The 22,043-nt window shown below is 38.0% G+C and overlaps 5 protein-coding genes across 5 annotated transcripts; all 5 read right to left on the reverse strand.

Annotated features, from left to right (window-relative positions):
- Window positions 1-2,244: 2,244 nt before the first annotated feature.
- LOC121707310 (transcription factor HES-5-like) lies at window positions 2,245-2,823 on the reverse strand. Its single transcript, XM_042089781.1, has 2 exons — window positions 2,761-2,823; window positions 2,245-2,649 (listed from the first exon to the last, which is right to left on the reverse strand). The coding sequence occupies exons 1-2, from the start codon at window positions 2,821-2,823 to the stop codon at window positions 2,245-2,247; spliced, it is 468 nt and encodes a 155-aa protein (XP_041945715.1).
- Window positions 2,824-6,878: 4,055 nt separating this feature from the next.
- LOC121706998 (transcription factor HES-5-like) lies at window positions 6,879-7,398 on the reverse strand. Its single transcript, XM_042089192.1, has 2 exons — window positions 7,326-7,398; window positions 6,879-7,214 (listed from the first exon to the last, which is right to left on the reverse strand). Exons 1-2 carry the CDS (start codon window positions 7,386-7,388, stop codon window positions 6,879-6,881), a joined length of 399 nt encoding a protein of 132 aa, XP_041945126.1. The 5' UTR covers window positions 7,389-7,398.
- A 4,054-nt stretch (window positions 7,399-11,452) lies between these two features.
- Window positions 11,453-11,972, reverse strand: LOC121706999 (transcription factor HES-5-like). The gene is made up of 2 exons (XM_042089193.1): window positions 11,900-11,972; window positions 11,453-11,788 (listed from the first exon to the last, which is right to left on the reverse strand). Exons 1-2 carry the CDS (start codon window positions 11,960-11,962, stop codon window positions 11,453-11,455), a joined length of 399 nt encoding a protein of 132 aa, XP_041945127.1. The 5' UTR covers window positions 11,963-11,972.
- Window positions 11,973-16,028: 4,056 nt separating this feature from the next.
- LOC121707475 (transcription factor HES-5-like) lies at window positions 16,029-16,686 on the reverse strand. The gene is made up of 2 exons (XM_042090081.1): window positions 16,606-16,686; window positions 16,029-16,494 (listed from the first exon to the last, which is right to left on the reverse strand). Exons 1-2 carry the CDS (start codon window positions 16,666-16,668, stop codon window positions 16,090-16,092), a joined length of 468 nt encoding a protein of 155 aa, XP_041946015.1. The 5' UTR covers window positions 16,669-16,686; the 3' UTR covers window positions 16,029-16,089.
- A 4,193-nt stretch (window positions 16,687-20,879) lies between these two features.
- Window positions 20,880-21,642, reverse strand: LOC121707398 (transcription factor HES-5-like). The gene is made up of 2 exons (XM_042089931.1): window positions 21,562-21,642; window positions 20,880-21,450 (listed from the first exon to the last, which is right to left on the reverse strand). Exons 1-2 carry the CDS (start codon window positions 21,622-21,624, stop codon window positions 21,046-21,048), a joined length of 468 nt encoding a protein of 155 aa, XP_041945865.1. The 5' UTR covers window positions 21,625-21,642; the 3' UTR covers window positions 20,880-21,045.
- Window positions 21,643-22,043: the final 401 nt, after the last annotated feature.

Here is a 22,043-nt window from a genome sequence, read left to right on the forward strand (position 1 = left end):
AGGAGGTCTGTGAGAGAGTCCACCACACTTTCCCACACTCTCTCCATTCTCTGCTCTTCAATGGGGGAACAATAGAAGTGTGTCTCATTACCCTCCACATTAGTCAAGGAGCTTCATCCCCCTGCTGCCCAGCTGACAGTGAGAGCAGTGGGGTCTAATTCAGTTTCTATGCAACCACTGGATTAGATTACATTTATGAATTGTTTTGATTTAACAAACATCGAGTATGAATAATATGAGATATAACATTTCTTCAAATTCATTATGATACTTTAAGGCAAGAAACACTATCCACATTCATAATGCCATACTCAAGCATATTTTATGAGCCTGTATGACGACTGTAAAACAAATATGATGCCTTTTTCTACTTGATATAACATTTTCCTTCACTATCACATTTGTGTAGTGTTTTGTTTCAATATGACCATGAAGGAAAAGATCAGTGAACCAATCCTGCATCTTGGTTTAATTGCCAAAACATTGTAAACATGTATGCAATAGTAGATGCAGTCTATCACTGTTGATGAAATTGTGTTAATTTCAACATTGCTAAACATCAGAAACAAATAGATGGAACCATTTTGTATTTAATTGGAATCTTGTAGATAAAATAATATTCCTTTATTGTACTATTGTACTTAATTTCTGTGAATGTGTACAGTCAAAAGGGGTTTCAATTATACAGACGAAAACATGCCAGAGCAGTTAGATACATCATTTAGTGTATACTATCATGTCAGCTCTAACTGCTCTCTGATTTGATTTCTAGCATGAACTGTCTCATTTAAACAGCCGGAAGCCACAACCACTTACCCAGTGACATAATTGCCTGGTTGTTCATAGACACCGTGAACATCAAATCACAGTGTGTTTCAACAAGTGCCACTTGATCCAATGGCTAAACATGTTGCAAAAACATCTCCAAATCTCAAGGTTGTTGGAATACTCTCACAATGAAATGATGTGAAATTGAAATTCAGGTACAGCTACTTTCCAGCCCACAGATGCTGACAATCTGAGCATACTGTTAAGTTATTACTAATGATGTGGATAAAGAAATGTACCTGGTTACTTTACTGCAGAGGTAACCATTTGTTGACATTTATTACACACACTGTTTAGCTAGATTTCTGCTTGGAAAATATATGTAAACAATGCATTCTTTATGATACAAAATCAAACAGTTATGGGAAAGCTTGGGTGAGGTTTGGGCTTTATGATGTACAGCAAGTGGTTCAGATTAAAAAAGGCTGGCAATTGACAGTGAGTTTACTAAACACAGCTATATATTGACTATTTTTAAGTCTGACTTTCCTTAAGCTGCATAACCATTCATAGTAATTATTGATAAAAGAGAGACAAGCGAGAGTAAAATATGCAGAGATTGATTTATTGTACTTTTCTGGCTTGAGAATTAAGCCATTTGAAATTGATAAAAACAATTTTGTTGAACAGGTTGATCTCTACTGAGACAAATATAACAGGTCTTTATAAAAGACAATGGAAGCTTCATATCAAAGCTATTTGTGGTTATTACAGCACATAAGAGATGCATTCATTGAAAACACAACATTCAAGTTTCTTAAATGTTAAGAAAGTTTAAAATGTCTCCCATTGTTAAGGTAAGTGAGCAAACCTCCCTCCTTGAGAATTCCCATTAATTAAATCAGTTTCTAACATCTTAGAACAAAATCTCTGTCTATATGACATTAGTCAACAAGTTGATCTCTAATGAGACAAACGTAATAGGTCTTTATGAAAGACAATGGAAGCTTTACATCAATGCTATTTGTGGTTATTACAGCACATAAGAGATGCATTTCATTGAAAGCACAACATTCATGTTTCTTAAATGTTAAGAAAGTTTTACATTTCTCATTGTTGAGATAAAAAAAATCCCTCATTGAGAGAATTCCATTAATGAAGTCAGTGCAGTTTCCTAAGAAACAACAGTTTACTTTAAAAGTAAGCATGGTGTAGTCATTATTTCAATAACAGTTGAGTTATTTTCAGCTGTGAAAATGTCACCAATATGGCTATTTTGCAAATTATAGAACTTGCCACTTGTAAGAAAGTCTTCGCTAAAGACAATTGGTAGTCCATATCACAGATATGGTATTCCATATTTCCTCCTGGAAATGATCTTACATTCTTTTCAGATAAAAAGAAAACATAACACCTGCATTTGCAGGCTTAACAAATTACAGTCTTAGTTCATGTTGAACTATACTTCATAGTTTTCTACCAAGGCCTCCAGGGGGCACTATTGGCTGGACTCTTCTCTTTGCTCAGTGTGTGCTGATTCAGCACACTGAACTGAAGCAGGGCTTGATCTGGCATGTCCTCATCAGAGGACGGCTTCTGGGTCTGGAAGTAGTTCAGCACAGTTCCATGACTTTTTGACAGGAAGTGAAAATCTTCTTTGGCACACGTGGAGAATCCCTGAAGAACATCATCAGATGAAGGCAGAGTCTTATGCTGGAGTTGTCGTCTCAGGAGGTAAACGGTCATCTCCAGGATGTCAGCTTTCTCCAGATTGGAGTCGGGCTGCTGGTTGTGGAGCTGTGGACCCAGGAGATCCTTGAGGTCCTCAATACTTTTGTTAATGCGATCCCTGTGCATCTTTTCCACAATGGGTTTTCTTATCTGCAAATAGGAAGTATATGTCATTAATACATTTGGTCTTTAAATATGCACAGAGTGTGAAGTCAATGAACGTTTTTGGAAAATCTGAAAGAGTTTGGTTACAATATTTACCTTAAGGTTCAGAATCAGGTGTTCCTTTGGGTAATCTGCTGTTGAAGTGATTGTAGGCGCCATTGCTGTAGCTGCAGTAGATCTCTCTGTCTAGAGTGAATCTGATCAGCACTGGCTTTATGTCCTCTATTTATACTCCCAGATCTCCATATGTGTGGGTCTTGGGCTGGTTGGAGTTTCTCACAGTCAGCAGCCAATGGCTGAGCTGCAGAGGACAATGAGGAGTGTGGAGCTGCCACATGCTGGATTCTCCCATTGCTGGGGCACAATGGTCAAACCTCAGGGGAACAGGTGCTGGGTTGGGGGTGATGGAGAGAGACCCAGGAAAGGACTGACCCTGTGAGGAGAGTTAATCTGCTGCCTGATGTTGGGGTCATTGATGCTGACAGGGCACATGTAGCCCACCACTGTATACACACGTGTGGTTGTGTGTTCATGCATGTCATAGTCTTTCTGTATGAGAATTCAAATATTGTGCACTATCCTTTAATGATAGGCTGAGAAAACATGTCTGAGATCTTTAAGTAATTTTACTACAGAATTCTTGAAACATTCAACAACTACAACGAGTCTGAAAACTCTTGGAGTTTTTATGCATTCATGCAAGCTTTCACTTTTGTCAAGCTCAGTGCTTTTGTGAACTCATTAATTTAAAAAATGCAATAAGAATGACAATTGTTTCCATGTTGCTGCACTGCTGTGGTGCATTTTGTAATCAAATCTTTGTGAAAATAACAATATGGAGGGGAAATTGTCTTCGGAACATTCCCTTCCCTCTCTGTTCTGCAGATGTACCAGATGTCTTCCTCTGTCATGTTGCTGGTAGAGCGGTCATTTGAGTTTCCCACACTCAGGCCTCTATGCATTACAAAAGCTTCTCTAATCACCCATGTTGAGGAATGGTGACTGTCAGCTCAGAGAATGACATCACAAACCATCTGGAGGGAAAGAATCTTATTGGCTGAGCTTTGATGTGATTCACCAAATTCATGATTTCAACGTCAAAATTCAAGACCAAACTGGAGTTGGTTTGAAGAAGGATTCATATGAGTTTAGACTTTTTAGTTTCTGTATGAATACATTAATACTGACAGAGACTAGTGTACTCATTCCTCAGTACATCAGAGTTTCCTTCTTGAATGTTTAATTATGCCATTCATGCATGCTAACTTTTTACCTTGGCTTGAACACACTGTAGTGCGTGGGTCTGACGTTTGTCATAAAGTAAAGTCTTGATGATATGCAATTTTTTGAGAAATCATTTCATTATTATCAGGGCTGCAAGTAAACTCAGTTCATCCACCTCTGGAATTTCAGAAATATAGTTTATCCAGCACTCATTAGAGTTTTTCCACCACTCAAAAGTGTTTATTTGCCAATTGCAATTTGTAATATCAAACATCAAACTGTATTATCCACATTCATAATATGTACACTCATCAACACTCTAAGAACCATTACCACTGGTATTGTTATAAATATTGGACAATAACCTCTACCATCTTCAAACATGTTCTGAATGTCTTTTTAAAAAATCTGATACCGCATGGTGCAGTACACCTTACCACATCACAGAATTCATAGTTTACCCCACCTCTTCTTTTAGCACTACTCCCCTGATTTTTAGTATAGCACACACGCCTATTCCCTTGAGTGTTTGTTGAATCACCAGTGGGACTGTGGATGTCAATGACCAGGAACTGAGACTCTCCTTTCCAGAGCTTTCCCACACTTTGACCATTGACAGTCCCCTGTGAATAATGGAAGTGTGCCTTATCACGACTGGATAAGGGCATCAAGACTAACATTTAATCTCAACCATAATTAAGCTGTTTACAATGGATCTTCAGGTTAAGTGTCCTTCTTCCAGTGGTAGAAATTTTACAGTCTTCCTGAATTTGAGATACATGCATTTCAGTTTTGAACAAACTGAAACATTTCTCATTTGTTCTCAGAATTGTATACAAAACAGGTATATGTACAGTAAATGTATGTTGTTTAGTAAATATCATTTGATTTGACCCTTTATTTACTGAAGAGCTCTACAGATTCTGCCCTGATATTAGCATCACAGTTTTTTGTAGAACACCAAGCAAATTCTGATGTTTCAAGATTGTGTCTATTGTCCCACAGGAGGTCTGTGAGAGAGTCCACCACGTTTTCCCACACTCTCTCCATTCTCTGCTCTTCAATGGGGGAACAATAGAAGTGTGTCTCATTACCCTCCACATTAGTCAAGGAGCTTCATCCCCCTGCTGCCCAGCTAACAGTGAAAGCAGTGGGGTCTAATTCAGTTTCTATGCAACCACTGGATTAGATTACATTTATGAATTGTTTTGATTTAACAAACATCGAGTATGAATAATATGAGATATAACATTTCTTCAAATTCATTATGATACTTTAAGGCAAGAAACACTATCCACATTCATAATGCCATACTCAAGCATATTTTATGAGCCTGTATGACGACTGTAAAACAAAGATGATGCCTTTTTCTACTTGATATAACATTTTCCTTCACTATCACATTTGTATAGTGTTTTGAAAGCTGTAATGTTTCAATATGATCAGCATGAATGAAAAGATCAGTGAACCAATCCTGCATTTTGGTTTCATTGCCAAAACAGCGAACATGCATGCAATAGTAGACGCAGTCTATCACTGTTGATGAAATTGTGTTGGTTTCAACACACATCAGAAACAAATAGATAGAACCATTTTGCATTTAATTGGAATATTGTAAAATAATCCTGTATTTTACTACTTTTGTACTTAATTTCTGTGAATGTGTACAGTCAAAAGGGGTTTTAATTATACAGGCAAAAACATGCCAGAGCAGTTAGATAAATCATTTAGTGTATACTATCATGTCAGCTCTAACCGCTCCTGGCATGAACTGTCTAATTTAAACATCCGGAAGCCACAATCACTTACCCAGTGACATAATTGCTTGGTTCTTCATAGACACCGTGAACATCAAATCACAGTGTGTTTCAACAGGTGCCACTGGATCCAATAGTTGGCTTAACAATGTTGCAAAAACATCTCCAAATCTCAAGGTTGTTAATGAAATTATGTGGAATTGAAATTCAGGTACAGCTACTTTCCAGCCCACAGATGCTGACCATCTGAGCATACTGTTATTTTTTTACTAATGATATGGATAAAGAAATGTACCTTCTGAAGTTACTTTACTTCTTTAATATAACTATTGATAAAAGAGAGACAAGCGAGAGTCAAATATGCAGAGATTGATTTATTGTACTTTTCTGGCTTGAGAATTAAGCCATTTGAAATCAATAAAAATTTTTAACAACTTAGAACAAAATTATTGTCTATTGACATTGTTGAACAGGTTGATCTCCACCGAGACAAATATAACAGGTCTTTATAAAAGACAATGGAAGCTTCATATCAAAGCTATTTGTGGTTATTACAGCACATAAGAGATGCATTTCATTGAAAACACAACATTCAAGTTTCTTAAATGTTAAGAAAGTGTAAAATTTCTCCCATTGTTAAGGTAAGTGAGAAAACCTCCCTCCTTGAGAATTCCCATTAATTAAATCAGTTTCTAACATCTTAGAACAAAATAACAAAATCCTTGTCTATGTGACATTAGTCAACAAGTTGTTCTCTAATGAGACAAACATAATAGGTCTTTATAAAAGACAATGGAAGCTTTACATCAATGCTATTTGTGGTTATTACAGCACATAAGAGATGCATTTCATTGAAAGCACAACATTCATGTTTCTTAAATGTTAAGAAAGTTTTACATTTCTCATTGTTGAGATAAAAAAAAATCCCTCATTAAGAAAACTCCATTAATGAAGTCAGTGCAATTTCCAAAGATACAACAGTTTACTTAGTAAACAGGGTGTAGTCATTATTTCAATAACATAGCATTTGAGTTATTTTCAGCTGTGAAAATATCACCAATATGGCTATTTTGCAAATTATACGTGTAAGAAAGTCTTCGCTGAAGACAATTGGCAGTCCATATCCCAGATATGGTATTCCATATTTCCTCCTGGAAATGATCTTACATTCTTTTCAGATAAAAAGAAAACATAACGCCTGCATTTGCAGGATTAACCAATGACCGTCTTAGTTCATGTTGAACCTTGGGCTTGATCTGGCATGTCCTCATCAGAGGACGGCTTCTGGGTCCGGAAGTGGCTCAGCACAGTTCCATGACTTTTTGACAGGAAGTGAACATCTTCTTTGGCACACGTGGAGAATCCCTGAAGAACATCATCAGATGAAGGCAGAGTCTTATGCTGGAGCTGTCGTCGCAGGAGGCAAACGGTCATCTCCAGGATGTCAGCTTTCTCCAGCTTGGAGTCGGGCTGCTGGTTGAGGAGCTGTGGACCCAGGAGATCCTTGAGGTCCTCAATACTTTTGTTAATGCGATCCCTGCGCATCTTCTCCACAATGGGTTTTCTTATCTGCAAATAGGAAGTAGATGTCATTAATACATTTGGTCTTTAAATATGCACAGAGTGTGAAGTCAATGAACGTTTTTGGAAAATCTGAAAGAGATTGGGTACAATATTTACCTTAAGGTTCAGACTCAGGTGTTCCTTTGGGTAATCTGCTGTTGAAGTGATTGTAGGTGCCATTGCTGTAGCTGCAGTACTGTAGATCTCTCTGTGTAGAGTGAATCTGATCAGAACTGGCTTCATGTCCTCTATTTATACTCCCAGATCTCCATATGAATTTGTGGGTCTTGGGCTGGTTGGAGTTTCTCACAGTCAGCAGCCAATGGCTGAGCTGCAGAGGACAATGAGGAGTGTGGAGCTGCCACATGCTGGATTCTCCCATTGCTGGGGCACAATGGTCAAACCTCAGGGGAACAGGTGCTGGGTTGGGGGTGATGGAGAGAGACCCAGGAAAGGACTGACCCTGTGAGGAGAGTTAATCTGCTGCCTGATGTTGGGGTCATTGATGCTGACAGGGCACATGTAGCCCACCACTGTATACACACGTGTGGTTGTGTGTTCATGCATGTCATAGTCTTTCTGTATGAGAATTCAAATATTGTGCACTATCCTTTAATGATAGGCTGAGAAAACATGTCTGAGATCTTTAAGTAATTTTACTACAGAATTCTTGAAACATTCAACAACTACAACGAGTCTGAAAACTCTTGGAGTTTTTATGCATTCATGCAAGCTTTCACTTTTGTCAAGCTCAGTGCTTTTGTGAACTCATTAATTTAAAAAATGCAATAAGAATGACAATTGTTTCCATGTTGCTGCACTGCTGTGGTGCATTTTGTAATCAAATCTTTGTGAAAATAACAATATGGAGGGGAAATTGTCTTCGGAACATTCCCTTCCCTCTCTGTTCTGCAGATGTACCAGATGTCTTCCTCTGTCATGTTGCTGGTAGAGCGGTCATTTGAGTTTCCCACACTCAGGCCTCTATGCATTACAAAAGCTTCTCTAATCACCCATGTTGAGGAATGGTGACTGTCAGCTCAGAGAATGACATCACAAACCATCTGGAGGGAAAGAATCTTATTGGCTGAGCTTTGATGTGATTCACCAAATTCATGATTTCAACGTCAAAATTCAAGACCAAACTGGAGTTGGTTTGAAGAAGGATTCATATGAGTTTAGACTTTTTAGTTTCTGTATGAATACATTAATACTGACAGAGACTAGTGTACTCATTCCTCAGTACATCAGAGTTTCCTTCTTGAATGTTTAATTATGCCATTCATGCATGCTAACTTTTTACCTTGGCTTGAACACACTGTAGTGCGTGGGTCTGACGTTTGTCATAAAGTAAAGTCTTGATGATATGCAATTTTTTGAGAAATCATTTCATTATTATCAGGGCTGCAAGTAAACTCAGTTCATCCACCTCTGGAATTTCAGAAATATAGTTTATCCAGCACTCATTAGAGTTTTTCCACCACTCAAAAGTGTTTATTTGCCAATTGCAATTTGTAATATCAAACATCAAACTGTATTATCCACATTCATAATATGTACACTCATCAACACTCTAAGAACCATTACCACTGGTATTGTTATAAATATTGGACAATAACCTCTACCATCTTCAAACATGTTCTGAATGTCTTTTTAAAAAATCTGATACCGCATGGTGCAGTACACCTTACCACATCACAGAATTCATAGTTTACCCCACCTCTTCTTTTAGCACTACTCCCCTGATTTTTAGTATAGCACACACGCCTATTCCCTTGAGTGTTTGTTGAATCACCAGTGGGACTGTGGATGTCAATGACCAGGAACTGAGACTCTCCTTTCCAGAGCTTTCCCACACTTTGACCATTGACAGTCCCCTGTGAATAATGGAAGTGTGCCTTATCACGACTGGATAAGGGCATCAAGACTAACATTTAATCTCAACCATAATTAAGCTGTTTACAATGGATCTTCAGGTTAAGTGTCCTTCTTCCAGTGGTAGAAATTTTACAGTCTTCCTGAATTTGAGATACATGCATTTCAGTTTTGAACAAACTGAAACATTTCTCATTTGTTCTCAGAATTGTATACAAAACAGGTATATGTACAGTAAATGTATGTTGTTTAGTAAATATCATTTGATTTGACCCTTTATTTACTGAAGAGCTCTACAGATTCTGCCCTGATATTAGCATCACAGTTTTTTGTAGAACACCAAGCAAATTCTGATGTTTCAAGATTGTGTCTATTGTCCCACAGGAGGTCTGTGAGAGAGTCCACCACGTTTTCCCACACTCTCTCCATTCTCTGCTCTTCAATGGGGGAACAATAGAAGTGTGTCTCATTACCCTCCACATTAGTCAAGGAGCTTCATCCCCCTGCTGCCCAGCTAACAGTGAAAGCAGTGGGGTCTAATTCAGTTTCTATGCAACCACTGGATTAGATTACATTTATGAATTGTTTTGATTTAACAAACATCGAGTATGAATAATATGAGATATAACATTTCTTCAAATTCATTATGATACTTTAAGGCAAGAAACACTATCCACATTCATAATGCCATACTCAAGCATATTTTATGAGCCTGTATGACGACTGTAAAACAAAGATGATGCCTTTTTCTACTTGATATAACATTTTCCTTCACTATCACATTTGTATAGTGTTTTGAAAGCTGTAATGTTTCAATATGATCAGCATGAATGAAAAGATCAGTGAACCAATCCTGCATTTTGGTTTCATTGCCAAAACAGCGAACATGCATGCAATAGTAGACGCAGTCTATCACTGTTGATGAAATTGTGTTGGTTTCAACACACATCAGAAACAAATAGATAGAACCATTTTGCATTTAATTGGAATATTGTAAAATAATCCTGTATTTTACTACTTTTGTACTTAATTTCTGTGAATGTGTACAGTCAAAAGGGGTTTTAATTATACAGGCAAAAACATGCCAGAGCAGTTAGATAAATCATTTAGTGTATACTATCATGTCAGCTCTAACCGCTCCTGGCATGAACTGTCTAATTTAAACATCCGGAAGCCACAATCACTTACCCAGTGACATAATTGCTTGGTTCTTCATAGACACCGTGAACATCAAATCACAGTGTGTTTCAACAGGTGCCACTGGATCCAATAGTTGGCTTAACAATGTTGCAAAAACATCTCCAAATCTCAAGGTTGTTAATGAAATTATGTGGAATTGAAATTCAGGTACAGCTACTTTCCAGCCCACAGATGCTGACCATCTGAGCATACTGTTATTTTTTTACTAATGATATGGATAAAGAAATGTACCTTCTGAAGTTACTTTACTTCTTTAATATAACTATTGATAAAAGAGAGACAAGCGAGAGTCAAATATGCAGAGATTGATTTATTGTACTTTTCTGGCTTGAGAATTAAGCCATTTGAAATCAATAAAAATTTTTAACAACTTAGAACAAAATTATTGTCTATTGACATTGTTGAACAGGTTGATCTCCACCGAGACAAATATAACAGGTCTTTATAAAAGACAATGGAAGCTTCATATCAAAGCTATTTGTGGTTATTACAGCACATAAGAGATGCATTTCATTGAAAACACAACATTCAAGTTTCTTAAATGTTAAGAAAGTGTAAAATTTCTCCCATTGTTAAGGTAAGTGAGAAAACCTCCCTCCTTGAGAATTCCCATTAATTAAATCAGTTTCTAACATCTTAGAACAAAATAACAAAATCCTTGTCTATGTGACATTAGTCAACAAGTTGTTCTCTAATGAGACAAACATAATAGGTCTTTATAAAAGACAATGGAAGCTTTACATCAATGCTATTTGTGGTTATTACAGCACATAAGAGATGCATTTCATTGAAAGCACAACATTCATGTTTCTTAAATGTTAAGAAAGTTTTACATTTCTCATTGTTGAGATAAAAAAAAATCCCTCATTAAGAAAACTCCATTAATGAAGTCAGTGCAATTTCCAAAGATACAACAGTTTACTTAGTAAACAGGGTGTAGTCATTATTTCAATAACATAGCATTTGAGTTATTTTCAGCTGTGAAAATATCACCAATATGGCTATTTTGCAAATTATACGTGTAAGAAAGTCTTCGCTGAAGACAATTGGCAGTCCATATCCCAGATATGGTATTCCATATTTCCTCCTGGAAATGATCTTACATTCTTTTCAGATAAAAAGAAAACATAACGCCTGCATTTGCAGGATTAACCAATGACCGTCTTAGTTCATGTTGAACCTTGGGCTTGATCTGGCATGTCCTCATCAGAGGACGGCTTCTGGGTCCGGAAGTGGCTCAGCACAGTTCCATGACTTTTTGACAGGAAGTGAACATCTTCTTTGGCACACGTGGAGAATCCCTGAAGAACATCATCAGATGAAGGCAGAGTCTTATGCTGGAGCTGTCGTCGCAGGAGGCAAACGGTCATCTCCAGGATGTCAGCTTTCTCCAGCTTGGAGTCGGGCTGCTGGTTGAGGAGCTGTGGACCCAGGAGATCCTTGAGGTCCTCAATACTTTTGTTAATGCGATCCCTGCGCATCTTCTCCACAATGGGTTTTCTTATCTGCAAATAGGAAGTAGATGTCATTAATACATTTGGTCTTTAAATATGCACAGAGTGTGAAGTCAATGAACGTTTTTGGAAAATCTGAAAGAGATTGGGTACAATATTTACCTTAAGGTTCAGACTCAGGTGTTCCTTTGGGTAATCTGCTGTTGAAGTGATTGTAGGTGCCATTGCTGTAGCTGCAGTACTGTAGATCTCTCTGTGTAGAGTGAATCTGATCAGAACTGGCTTCATGTCCTCTATTTATACTCCCAGATCTCCATATGAATTTGTGGGTCTTGGGCTGGTTGGAGTTTCTCACAGTCAGCAGCCAATGGCTGAGCTGCAGAGGACAATGAGGAGTGTGGAGCTGCCACATGCTGGATTCTCCCATTGCTGGGGCACAATGGTCAAACCTCAGGGGAACAGGTGCTGGGTTGGGGGTGATGGAGAGAGACCCACAGACCCACTGTGTGGATGTGGGAAAGGACTGACCCTGTGAGGAGAGTTAATCTGCTGCCTGATGTTGGGGTCAATGATGCTGACAGGGCACACGTTGCTCACACTGTATACACACGTGTGGTGGTGTGTTTATGCATGTCATAGTCTTTCTGTTTGAGAGTTCAAATATTGTGCACTATCCTTTAATGATTGGCTGAGAAAACATGTCTGAGATCTTTAAGTAATTTTACTACAGAATTCTTGAAACATTCAACAACTACAACGAGTCTGAAAACTCTTGGAGTTTTTATGCATTCATGCAAGCTTTCACTTTTGTCAAGCTCAGTGCTTTTGTGAACTCATTAATTTAAAAAATGCAATAAGAATGACAATTGTTTCCATGTTGCTGCACTGCTGTGGTGCATTTTGTAATCAAATCTTTGTGAAAATAACAATATGGAGGGGAAATTGTCTTCGGAACATTCCCTTCCCTCTCTGTTCTGCAGATGTACCAGATGTCTTCCTCTGTCATGTTGCTGGTAGAGCGGTCATTTGAGTTTCCCACACTCAGGCCTCTATGCATTACAAAAGCTTCTCTAATCACCCATGTTGAGGAATGGTGACTATCAGCTCAGAGAATGACATCACAAACCATCTGGAGGGAAAGAATCTTATTGGCTGAGCTTTGATGTGATTCACCAAATTCATGATTTCGACGTCAAAATTCAAGACCAAACTGGAGTTGGTTTGAAGAAGGATTCATATGAGTTTAGACTTTTTAGTTTCTGTATGAATACATTAATACTGACAGAGACTAGTGTACTCATTCCTCAGTACATCAGAGATTTCTTCTTGATTGTTTAATTATGCCATTCATGCATGCTAAATTTTTACCTTGGCTTGAACACACTGCAGTGCATGGCTCTGACGTTGGTCATAAAGTAAAGTCTTGATGATATGCAGTTTTTAAGAAATGATTTCATTATTATCAGAGCTGCAGTGGACGCTCAACACAAGTAAACTCAGTTTATCCACCTCTGAAATTTCAGAAATATAGTATATCCAGCTCTTATTAGAGGTTTTCCACCACTCAAAAGTGTTACCAATTGCAACTTTTAACATTCAAACATCAAACTGTATTATCCACATTCACAATATGTACACTCATCAACACTCTAAGAACCATTACCACTGGTATTGTTATAAATATTGGACAATAATCTCTACCATCTTCAAACATGTTCTGAATGTCTTCAGAAAAAAATCTGATACCGCATGGCGCAGTCCACCTTACTGTGATCACAGAATTCATAGTTTACCCCACCTCTTATTTTAGCACTACTCCCCTGATTATTAGTATAGCCCACACGCCTATTCCCTTGTGTATTTGTGGAATCACCAGTGGGACTGTGGATGTCAATGACCAGGAACTGAGACTCTCCTTTCCAGAGCTTTCCCACACTTTGACCATTGACAGTCCCCTGTGAATAATGGAAGTGTGCCTTATCAGGACTGGATAAGGGCATCAAGACTAACATTTAATCTCAACCATAATTAAGCTGTTTACGATGGATCTTCAGGTTAAGTGTCCTTCTTCCAGTGGTAGCCATTTTACAGGCCTCCTGACTTTGAGATGCATGCATTTCAGTTTTGAACAAACTGAAACATTTCTCATTTGTTCTCAGAATTGTATACAAAACAGGTATATGTACAGTACATGTATGTTGTTTAGTAAATATCATTTGATTTGACCCTTTATTTACTGAAGAGCTCTACAGATTCTGCCCTGATATTAGCATCACAGTTTTTTGTAGAACACCAAGTAAATTCTGATGTTTCAAGATTGTGTCTATTGTCCCACAGGAGGTCTGTGAAAGAGTCCACCACTCTTTCCCACACTCTCTCCATTCTCTGCTCTTCAATGGGGGAACAATAGAAGTGTGTCTCATTACCCTCCACATTAGTCAAAGAGCTTCATCCCCCTGCTGCCCAGCTGACAATGAGAGCAGTGGGGTCTAATTCAGTTTCTATGCAACCACTGGATTAGATTACATTTATGAATTGTTTTGATTTAACAAACATCGAGTATGAATAATATGAGATATAACATTTCTTCAAATTCATTATGATACTTTAAGGCAAGAAACACTATCCACATTCATAATGCCATACTCAAGCATATTTTATGAGCCTGTATGACGACTGTAAAACAAAGATGATGCCTTTTTATACTTGATATAACATTTTCCTTCACTATCACATTTGTATAGTGTTTTGAAAGCTGTAATGTTTCAATATGATCAGCATGAATGAAAAGATCAGTGAACCAATCCTGCATTTTGGTTTCATTGCCAAAACATCGAACATGCATGCAATAGTAGACGCAGTCTATCACTGTTGATGAAATTGTGTTGGTTTCAACACACATCAGAAACAAATAGATAGAACCATTTTGCATTTATTTGGAATATTGTAAAATAATCCTGTATTTTACTACGTTTGTACATAATTTCTGTGAATATGTACAGTCAAAAGGGATTTTAATTATACAGACGAAAACATTCCAGAGCAGTTAGATAAATCATTTAGTGTATACTATCATGTCAGCTCTAACCGCTTCTGGCATGAACTATCTAATTTAAACATCCGGAAGCCACAATCACTTACCCACTGAGATAATTGCTTGGTTCTTCATAGACACCGTGAAAATCAAATCACAGTGTGTTTCAACAGGTGCCACTGGATCCAATAGTTGGCTTAACAATGTTGCAAAAACATCTCCAAATCTCAAGGTTGTTAATGAAATGATGTGGAATTGAAATTCAGGTACAGCTACTTTCCAGCCCACAGATGCTGACCATCTGAGCATACTGTTATTTTTTTACTAATGATATGGATAAAGAAATGTACCTTCTGAAGTTACTTTACTTCTTTAATAGTAACTATTGATAAAAGAGAGACAAGCGAGAGTCAAATATGCAGAGATTGATTTATTGTACTTTTCTGGCTTGAGAATTAAGCCATTTGAAATCAATAAAAATGTTTAACAACTTAGAACAAAATTATTGTCTATTGACATTGTTGAACAGGTTGATCTCTACTGAGACAAATATAACAGGTCTTTCTAAAAGACAATGGAAGCTTCATATCAAAGCTATTTGTGGTTATTACAGCACATAAGAGATGCATTTCATTGAAAACAAAACATTCAAGTTTCTTAAATGTTAAGAAAGTGTAAAATGTCTCCCATTGTTAAGGTAAGTGAGAAAACCTCCCTCCTTGAGAATTCCCATTAATTAAATCAGTTTCTAACATCTTAGAAAAAAATCCTTGTCTATGTGACATTAGTCAACAAGTTGTTCTCTAATGAGAAAAAGCATAACAGGTCTTTATAAAAGACAATGGAAGCTTTACATCAATGCTATTTGTGGTTATTACAGCACATAAGAGATGCATTTCATTGAAAGCACAACATTCATGTTTCTTAAATGTTAAGAAAGTTTTACATTTCTCATTGTTGAGATAAAAAAAAAATCCCTCATTAAGAAAACTCCATTAATGAAGTCAGTGCAATTTCCAAAGATACAACAGTTTACTTAGTAAACAGGGTGTAGTCATTATTTCAATAACATAGCATTTGAGTTATTTTCAGCTGTGAAAATATCACCAATATGGCTATTTTGCAAATTATAGAACTTGCCACGTGTAAGAAAGTCTTCGCTGAAGACAATTGGCAGTCCATATCCCAGATATGGTATTCCATATTTCCTCCTGGAAATGATCTTACATTCTTTTCAGATAAAAAGAAAACATAACGCCTGCATTTGCAGGCTTAACCAATGACAGTCTTAGTTCATGTTGAACTATACTTCAGTTTTCTACCAAGGCCTCCAGGGGGCGCTCTTGGCTGGACTCTTCTCTTTGCTCAGTGTGTGCTGATTCAGCACACTAATCTGAGGCAGGGCTTGATCTGGCATGTCCTCATCAGAGGACGGCTTCTGGGTCCGGAAGTGGCTCAGCACAGTTCCATGACTTTTTGACAGGAAGTGAACATCTTCTTTGGCACACGTGGAGAATCCCTGAAGAACATCATCAGATGAAGGCAGAGTCTTATGCTGGAGCTGTCGTCTAAGAAGGCAAACGGTCATCTCCAGGATGTCAGCTTTCTCCAGCTTGGACTCGGGCTGCTGGTTGAGGAGCTTTGGACCCAGGAGATACTTGAGGTCCTCAATACTTTTGTTAATGCGATCCCTGCGCATCTTCTCCACAATGGGTTTTCTTATCTGCAAATAGGAAGTAGATGTCATTAATACATTTGGTCTTTAAATATGCACAGAGTGTGAAGTCAATGAACGTTTTTGGAAAATCTGAAAGAGTTTGGTTACAATATTTACCTTAAGATTCAGACTCAGGTGTTCCTTTGGGTAATCTGCTGTTGAAGTGATTGTAGGTGCCATTGCTGTAGCTGCAGTAGATCTCTCTGTGTAGAATGAATCTGATCAGAACTGACTTCATGTCCTCTATTTATACACCCAGATCTCCATATTAATGTGTGGGCCTTGGGCTGGTTGGAGTTTCTCACAGTCAGCAGCCAATGGCTGAGCTGCAGAGGACAATGAGGAGTGTGGAGCTGCCACATGCTGGATTCTCCCATTGCTGGGGCACAATGGTCAAACCTCAGGGGAACAGGTGCTGGGTTGGGGGTGATGGAGAGAGACCCACAGACCCACTGTGTGGATGTGGGAAAGGACTGACCCTGTGAGGAGAGTTAATCTGCTGCCTGATGTTGGGGTCATTGATGCTGACAGGGCACATGTAGCCCACCACTGTATACACACGTGTGGTGGTGTGTTCATGCATGTCATAGTCTTTCTGTTTGAGGATTCAAATATTGTGCACTATCCTTTAATGATAGGCTGAGAAAACATGTCTGAGATCTTTAAGTAATTTTACTACAGAATTCTTGAAACATTCAACAACTACAACGAGTCTGAAAACTCTTGGAGTTTTTATGCATTCATGCAAGCTTTCACTTTTGTCAAGCTCAGTGCTTTTGTGAACTCATTAATTTAAAAAATGCAATAAGAATGACAATTGTTTCCATGTTGCTGCACTGCTGTGGTGCATTTTGTAATCAAATCTTTGTGAAAATAACAATATGGAGGGGAAATTGTCTTCGGAACATTCCCTTCCCTCTCTGTTCTGCAGATGTACCAGATGTCTTCCTCTGTCATGTTGCTGGTAGAGCGGTCATTTGAGTTTCCCACACTCAGGCCTCTATGCATTACAAAAGCTTCTCTAATCACCCATGTTGAGGAATGGTGACTATCAGCTCAGAGAATGACATCACAAACCATCTGGAGGGAAAGAATCTTATTGGCTGAGCTTTGATGTGATTCACCAAATTCATGATTTCGACGTCAAAATTCAAGACCAAACTGGAGTTGGTTTGAAGAAGGATTCATATGAGTTTAGACTTTTTAGTTTCTGTATGAATACATTAATACTGACAGAGACTAGTGTACTCATTCCTCAGTACATCAGAGATTTCTTCTTGATTGTTTAATTATGCCATTCATGCATGCTAAATTTTTACCTTGGCTTGAACACACTGCAGTGCATGGCTCTGACGTTGGTCATAAAGTAAAGTCTTGATGATATGCAGTTTTTAAGAAATGATTTCATTATTATCAGAGCTGCAGTGGACGCTCAACACAAGTAAACTCAGTTTATCCACCTCTGAAATTTCAGAAATATAGTATATCCAGCTCTTATTAGAGGTTTTCCACCACTCAAAAGTGTTACCAATTGCAACTTTTAACATTCAAACATCAAACTGTATTATCCACATTCACAATATGTACACTCATCAACACTCTAAGAACCATTACCACTGGTATTGTTATAAATATTGGACAATAATCTCTACCATCTTCAAACATGTTCTGAATGTCTTCAGAAAAAAATCTGATACCGCATGGCGCAGTCCACCTTACTGTGATCACAGAATTCATAGTTTACCCCACCTCTTATTTTAGCACTACGCCCCTGATTATTAGTATAGCACACACGCCTATTCCCTTGTGTATTTGTTGAATCACCAGTGGGACTGTGGATGTCAATGACCAGGAACTGAGACTCTCCTCTCCAGAGCTTTCCCACACTTTGACCATTGACAGTCCCCTGTGAATAATGGAAGTGTGCCTCATCACGACTGGATAAGGGCATCAAGACTAACATTTAATCTCAACCATAATTAAGCTGTTTACAATGGATCTTCAGGTTAAGTGTCCTTCTTGCAGTGGTAGAAATTGTACAGGCCTCCTGACTTTGAGATGCATGCATTTCAGTTTTGAACAAACTGAAACATTTCTCATTTGTTCTCAGAATCGTATACAAAACAGGTGTACAGTACATGTATGTTGTTTAGTAAACATCATTTGATTTGACCCTTTATTTACTGAAGAGCTCTACAGATTCTGCCCTGATATTAGCATCACAGTTTTTTGTAGAACACTAAGCAAATTCTGATGTTTCAAGATTGTGTCAATTGTCCCACAGGAGGTCTGTGAGAGAGTCCACCACACTTTCCCACACTCTCTCCATTCTCTGCTCTTCAATGGGGGAACAATAGAAGTGTGTCTCATTACCCTCCACATTAGTCAAGGAGCTTCATCCCCCTGCTGCCCAGCTGACAGTGAGAGCACTGGGGTCTAATTCAGTTTCTATGCAACCACTGGATTAGATTACATTTATGAATTGTTTTGATTTAACAACCATCGAGTATGAATAATATGAGATATAACATTTCTTCAAATTCATTATGATACTTTAAGGCAAGAAACACTATCCACATTCATAATGTCATACTCAAGCATATTTTATGAGCCTGTATGACGACTGTAAAACAAAGATGATGCCTTTTTCTACTTGATATATCATTTTCCTTCACTATCACATTTGTATAGTGTTTTGAAAGCTGTAATGTTCCAATATGATCAGCATGAATGAAAAGATCAGTGAACCAATCCTGCATTTTGGTTTCATTGCCAAAACAGCGAACATGCATGCAATAGTAGAAGCAGTCTATCATTGTTGATGAAATTGTGTTGGTTTCAACACACATCAGAAACAAATAGATAGAACCATTTTGCATTTAATTGGAATATTGTAAAATAATCCTGTATTTTACTACTTTTGTACTTCATTTCTGTGAATGTGTACAGTCAAAAGGGATTTTAATTATACAGACGAAAACATGCCAGAGCAGTTAGATAAATCATTTAGTGTATACTATCATGTCAGCTCTAACCGCTTCTGTCATGAACTGTCTAATTTAAACATCTGGAAGCCACAATCACTTACCCAGTGACATAATTGCTTGGTTCTTCATAGACACACCGTGAACATCAAATCACAGTGTGTTTCAACAGGTGCCACTGGATCCAATAGTTGGCTTAACAATGATGCAAAAACATCTCCAAATCTCAAGGTTGTTAATGAAATGATGTGGAATTGAAATTCAGGTACAGCTACTTTCCAGCCCACAGATGCTGACCATCTGAGCATACTGTTATTTTTTTACTAATGATATGGATAAAGAAATGTACCTTCTGAAGTTACTTTACTGCAGAGGTAACTATTTGTTGACATTTATTACACACACTGTCTAGCTAGATTTCTGCTAAGAAAATATATGTAAACAATGCATTCTTTATGATACAAAAGCAAACAGTTATGGGGAAGCTTGGGTGAGGTTTGGGCTTTATGATGTGCAGCAAGGAGTGGTTCAGATTAAAAAAGGCTGGCAATTGACAGTGTTTACTTAACACAGCTGTCTATTGACTATTTTTAAGTCTGACTTTCCTTAAACTAGAGCTACATGACTATTAATAGTAACTATTGATAAAAGAGAGACAAGCGAGAGTCAAATATGCAGAGATTGATTTATTGTACTTTTCTGGCTTGATAATTAAGCCATTTGAAATCAATAAAAATGTTTAACAACTTAGAACAAAATGATTGTCTATTGACATTGTTGAACAGGTTGATCTCTACTGAGACAAATATAACAGGTCTTTATAAAAGACAATGGAAGCTTCATATCAAAGCTATTTGTGGTTATTACAGCACATAAGAGATGCATTTCATTGAAAACACAACATTCAAGTTTCTTAAATGTTAAGAAAGTTAAAAATTTCTCCCATTGTTACGGTACGTGAGAAAACCTCCCTCCTTGAGAATTCCCGTAAATTAAATCAGTTTCTAACATCTTAAAACAAAATCCTTGTCTATGTGACATTAATCAACAAGTTGATCTCTAATGAGACAAACATAACAGGTCTTTATAAAAGACAATGGAAGCTTTACATCAATGCTATTTGTTGTTATTACAGCACATAAGAGATGCATTTCATTGAAAGCACAACATTCATGTTTCTTAAATGTTAAGAAAGTTTTACATTTCTCATTGTTGAGATAAAAAAAAAATCCCTCATTGAGAAAACTCCATTAATGAAGTCAGTGCAGTTTCCAAAGAGACAACAGTTTACTTAGTAAACAGGTTGTAGTCATTATTTCAATAACATAGCATTTGAGTTATTTTCAGCTGTGAAAATATCACCAATATGGCTATTTTGCAAAATATAGAACTTGCCACGTGTAAGAAAGTCTTCGCTGAAGACAATTGGCAGTCCATATCACAGATATGGTATTCCATATTTCCTCCTGGAAATGATCTTACATTCTTTTCAGATAAAAAGAAAACATAACGCCTGCATTTGCAGGCTTAACCAATGACAGTCTTAGTTCATGTTGAACTATACTTCAGTTTTCTACCAAGGCCTCCAGGGGGCGCTCTTGGCTGGACTCTTCTCTTTGCTCAGTGTGTGCTGATTCAGCACACTAATCTGAGGCAGGGCTTGATCTGGCATGTCCTCATCAGAGGACGGCTTCTGGGTCTGGAAGTGGCTCAGCACAGTTCCATGACTTTTTGACAGGAAGTGAACATCTTCTTTGGCACACGTGGAGAATCCCTGAAGAACATCATCAGATGAAGGCAGAGTCTTATGCTGGAGCTGTCGTCTCAGGAGGCAAACGGTCATCTCCAGGATGTCAGCTTTCTCCAGCTTGGAGTCGGGCTGCTGGTTGAGGAGCTGTGGACCCAGGAGATCCTTGAGGTCCTCAATACTTTTGTTAATGCGATCCCTGCGCATCTTCTCCACAATGGGTTTTCTTATCTGCAAATAGGAAGTAGATGTCATTAATACATTTGGTCTTTAAATATGCACAGAGTGTGAAGTCAATGAACGTTTTTGGAAAATCTGAAAGAGATTGGGTACAATATTTACCTTAAGGTTCAGACTCAAATGTTCCTTTGAGTAGCCTGCTGAGGAAGTGATTGTAGGTGCCATTGCTGTAGCTGCTGTAGATCTCTCTGTGTAGAGTGAATCTGATCAGCACTGGCTTTATGTCCTCTATTTATACTCCCAGATCTCCATATGAATGTGTGGGTCTTGGGCTCGTTGGAGTTTCTCACAGTCAGCAGCCAATGGCTGAGCTGCAGAGGACAATGAGGAGTGTGGAGCTGCCAAATGCTGAATTCTCCCATTGCTGGGGCACAATGGTCAAACCTCAGGGGAACAGGTGCTGGGTTGGGGGTGATTGAGAGAGACCCACAGACCCACTGTGTGGATGTGGGAAAGGACTGACTCTTTGAGGACAGTTAATCTGCTGCCTGATGTTGGGGTCAATGATGCTGACAGGGCACACGTTGTCCACCACTGTACACACACGTGTGGTGGTCTGTTCTCATACATGTCACTGACCTGAG

The sequence above is a fragment of the Alosa sapidissima genome, chromosome 4 (genome assembly GCF_018492685.1).
Source record: "Alosa sapidissima isolate fAloSap1 chromosome 4, fAloSap1.pri, whole genome shotgun sequence".
NCBI lineage: Eukaryota > Metazoa > Chordata > Actinopteri > Clupeiformes > Clupeidae > Alosa > Alosa sapidissima.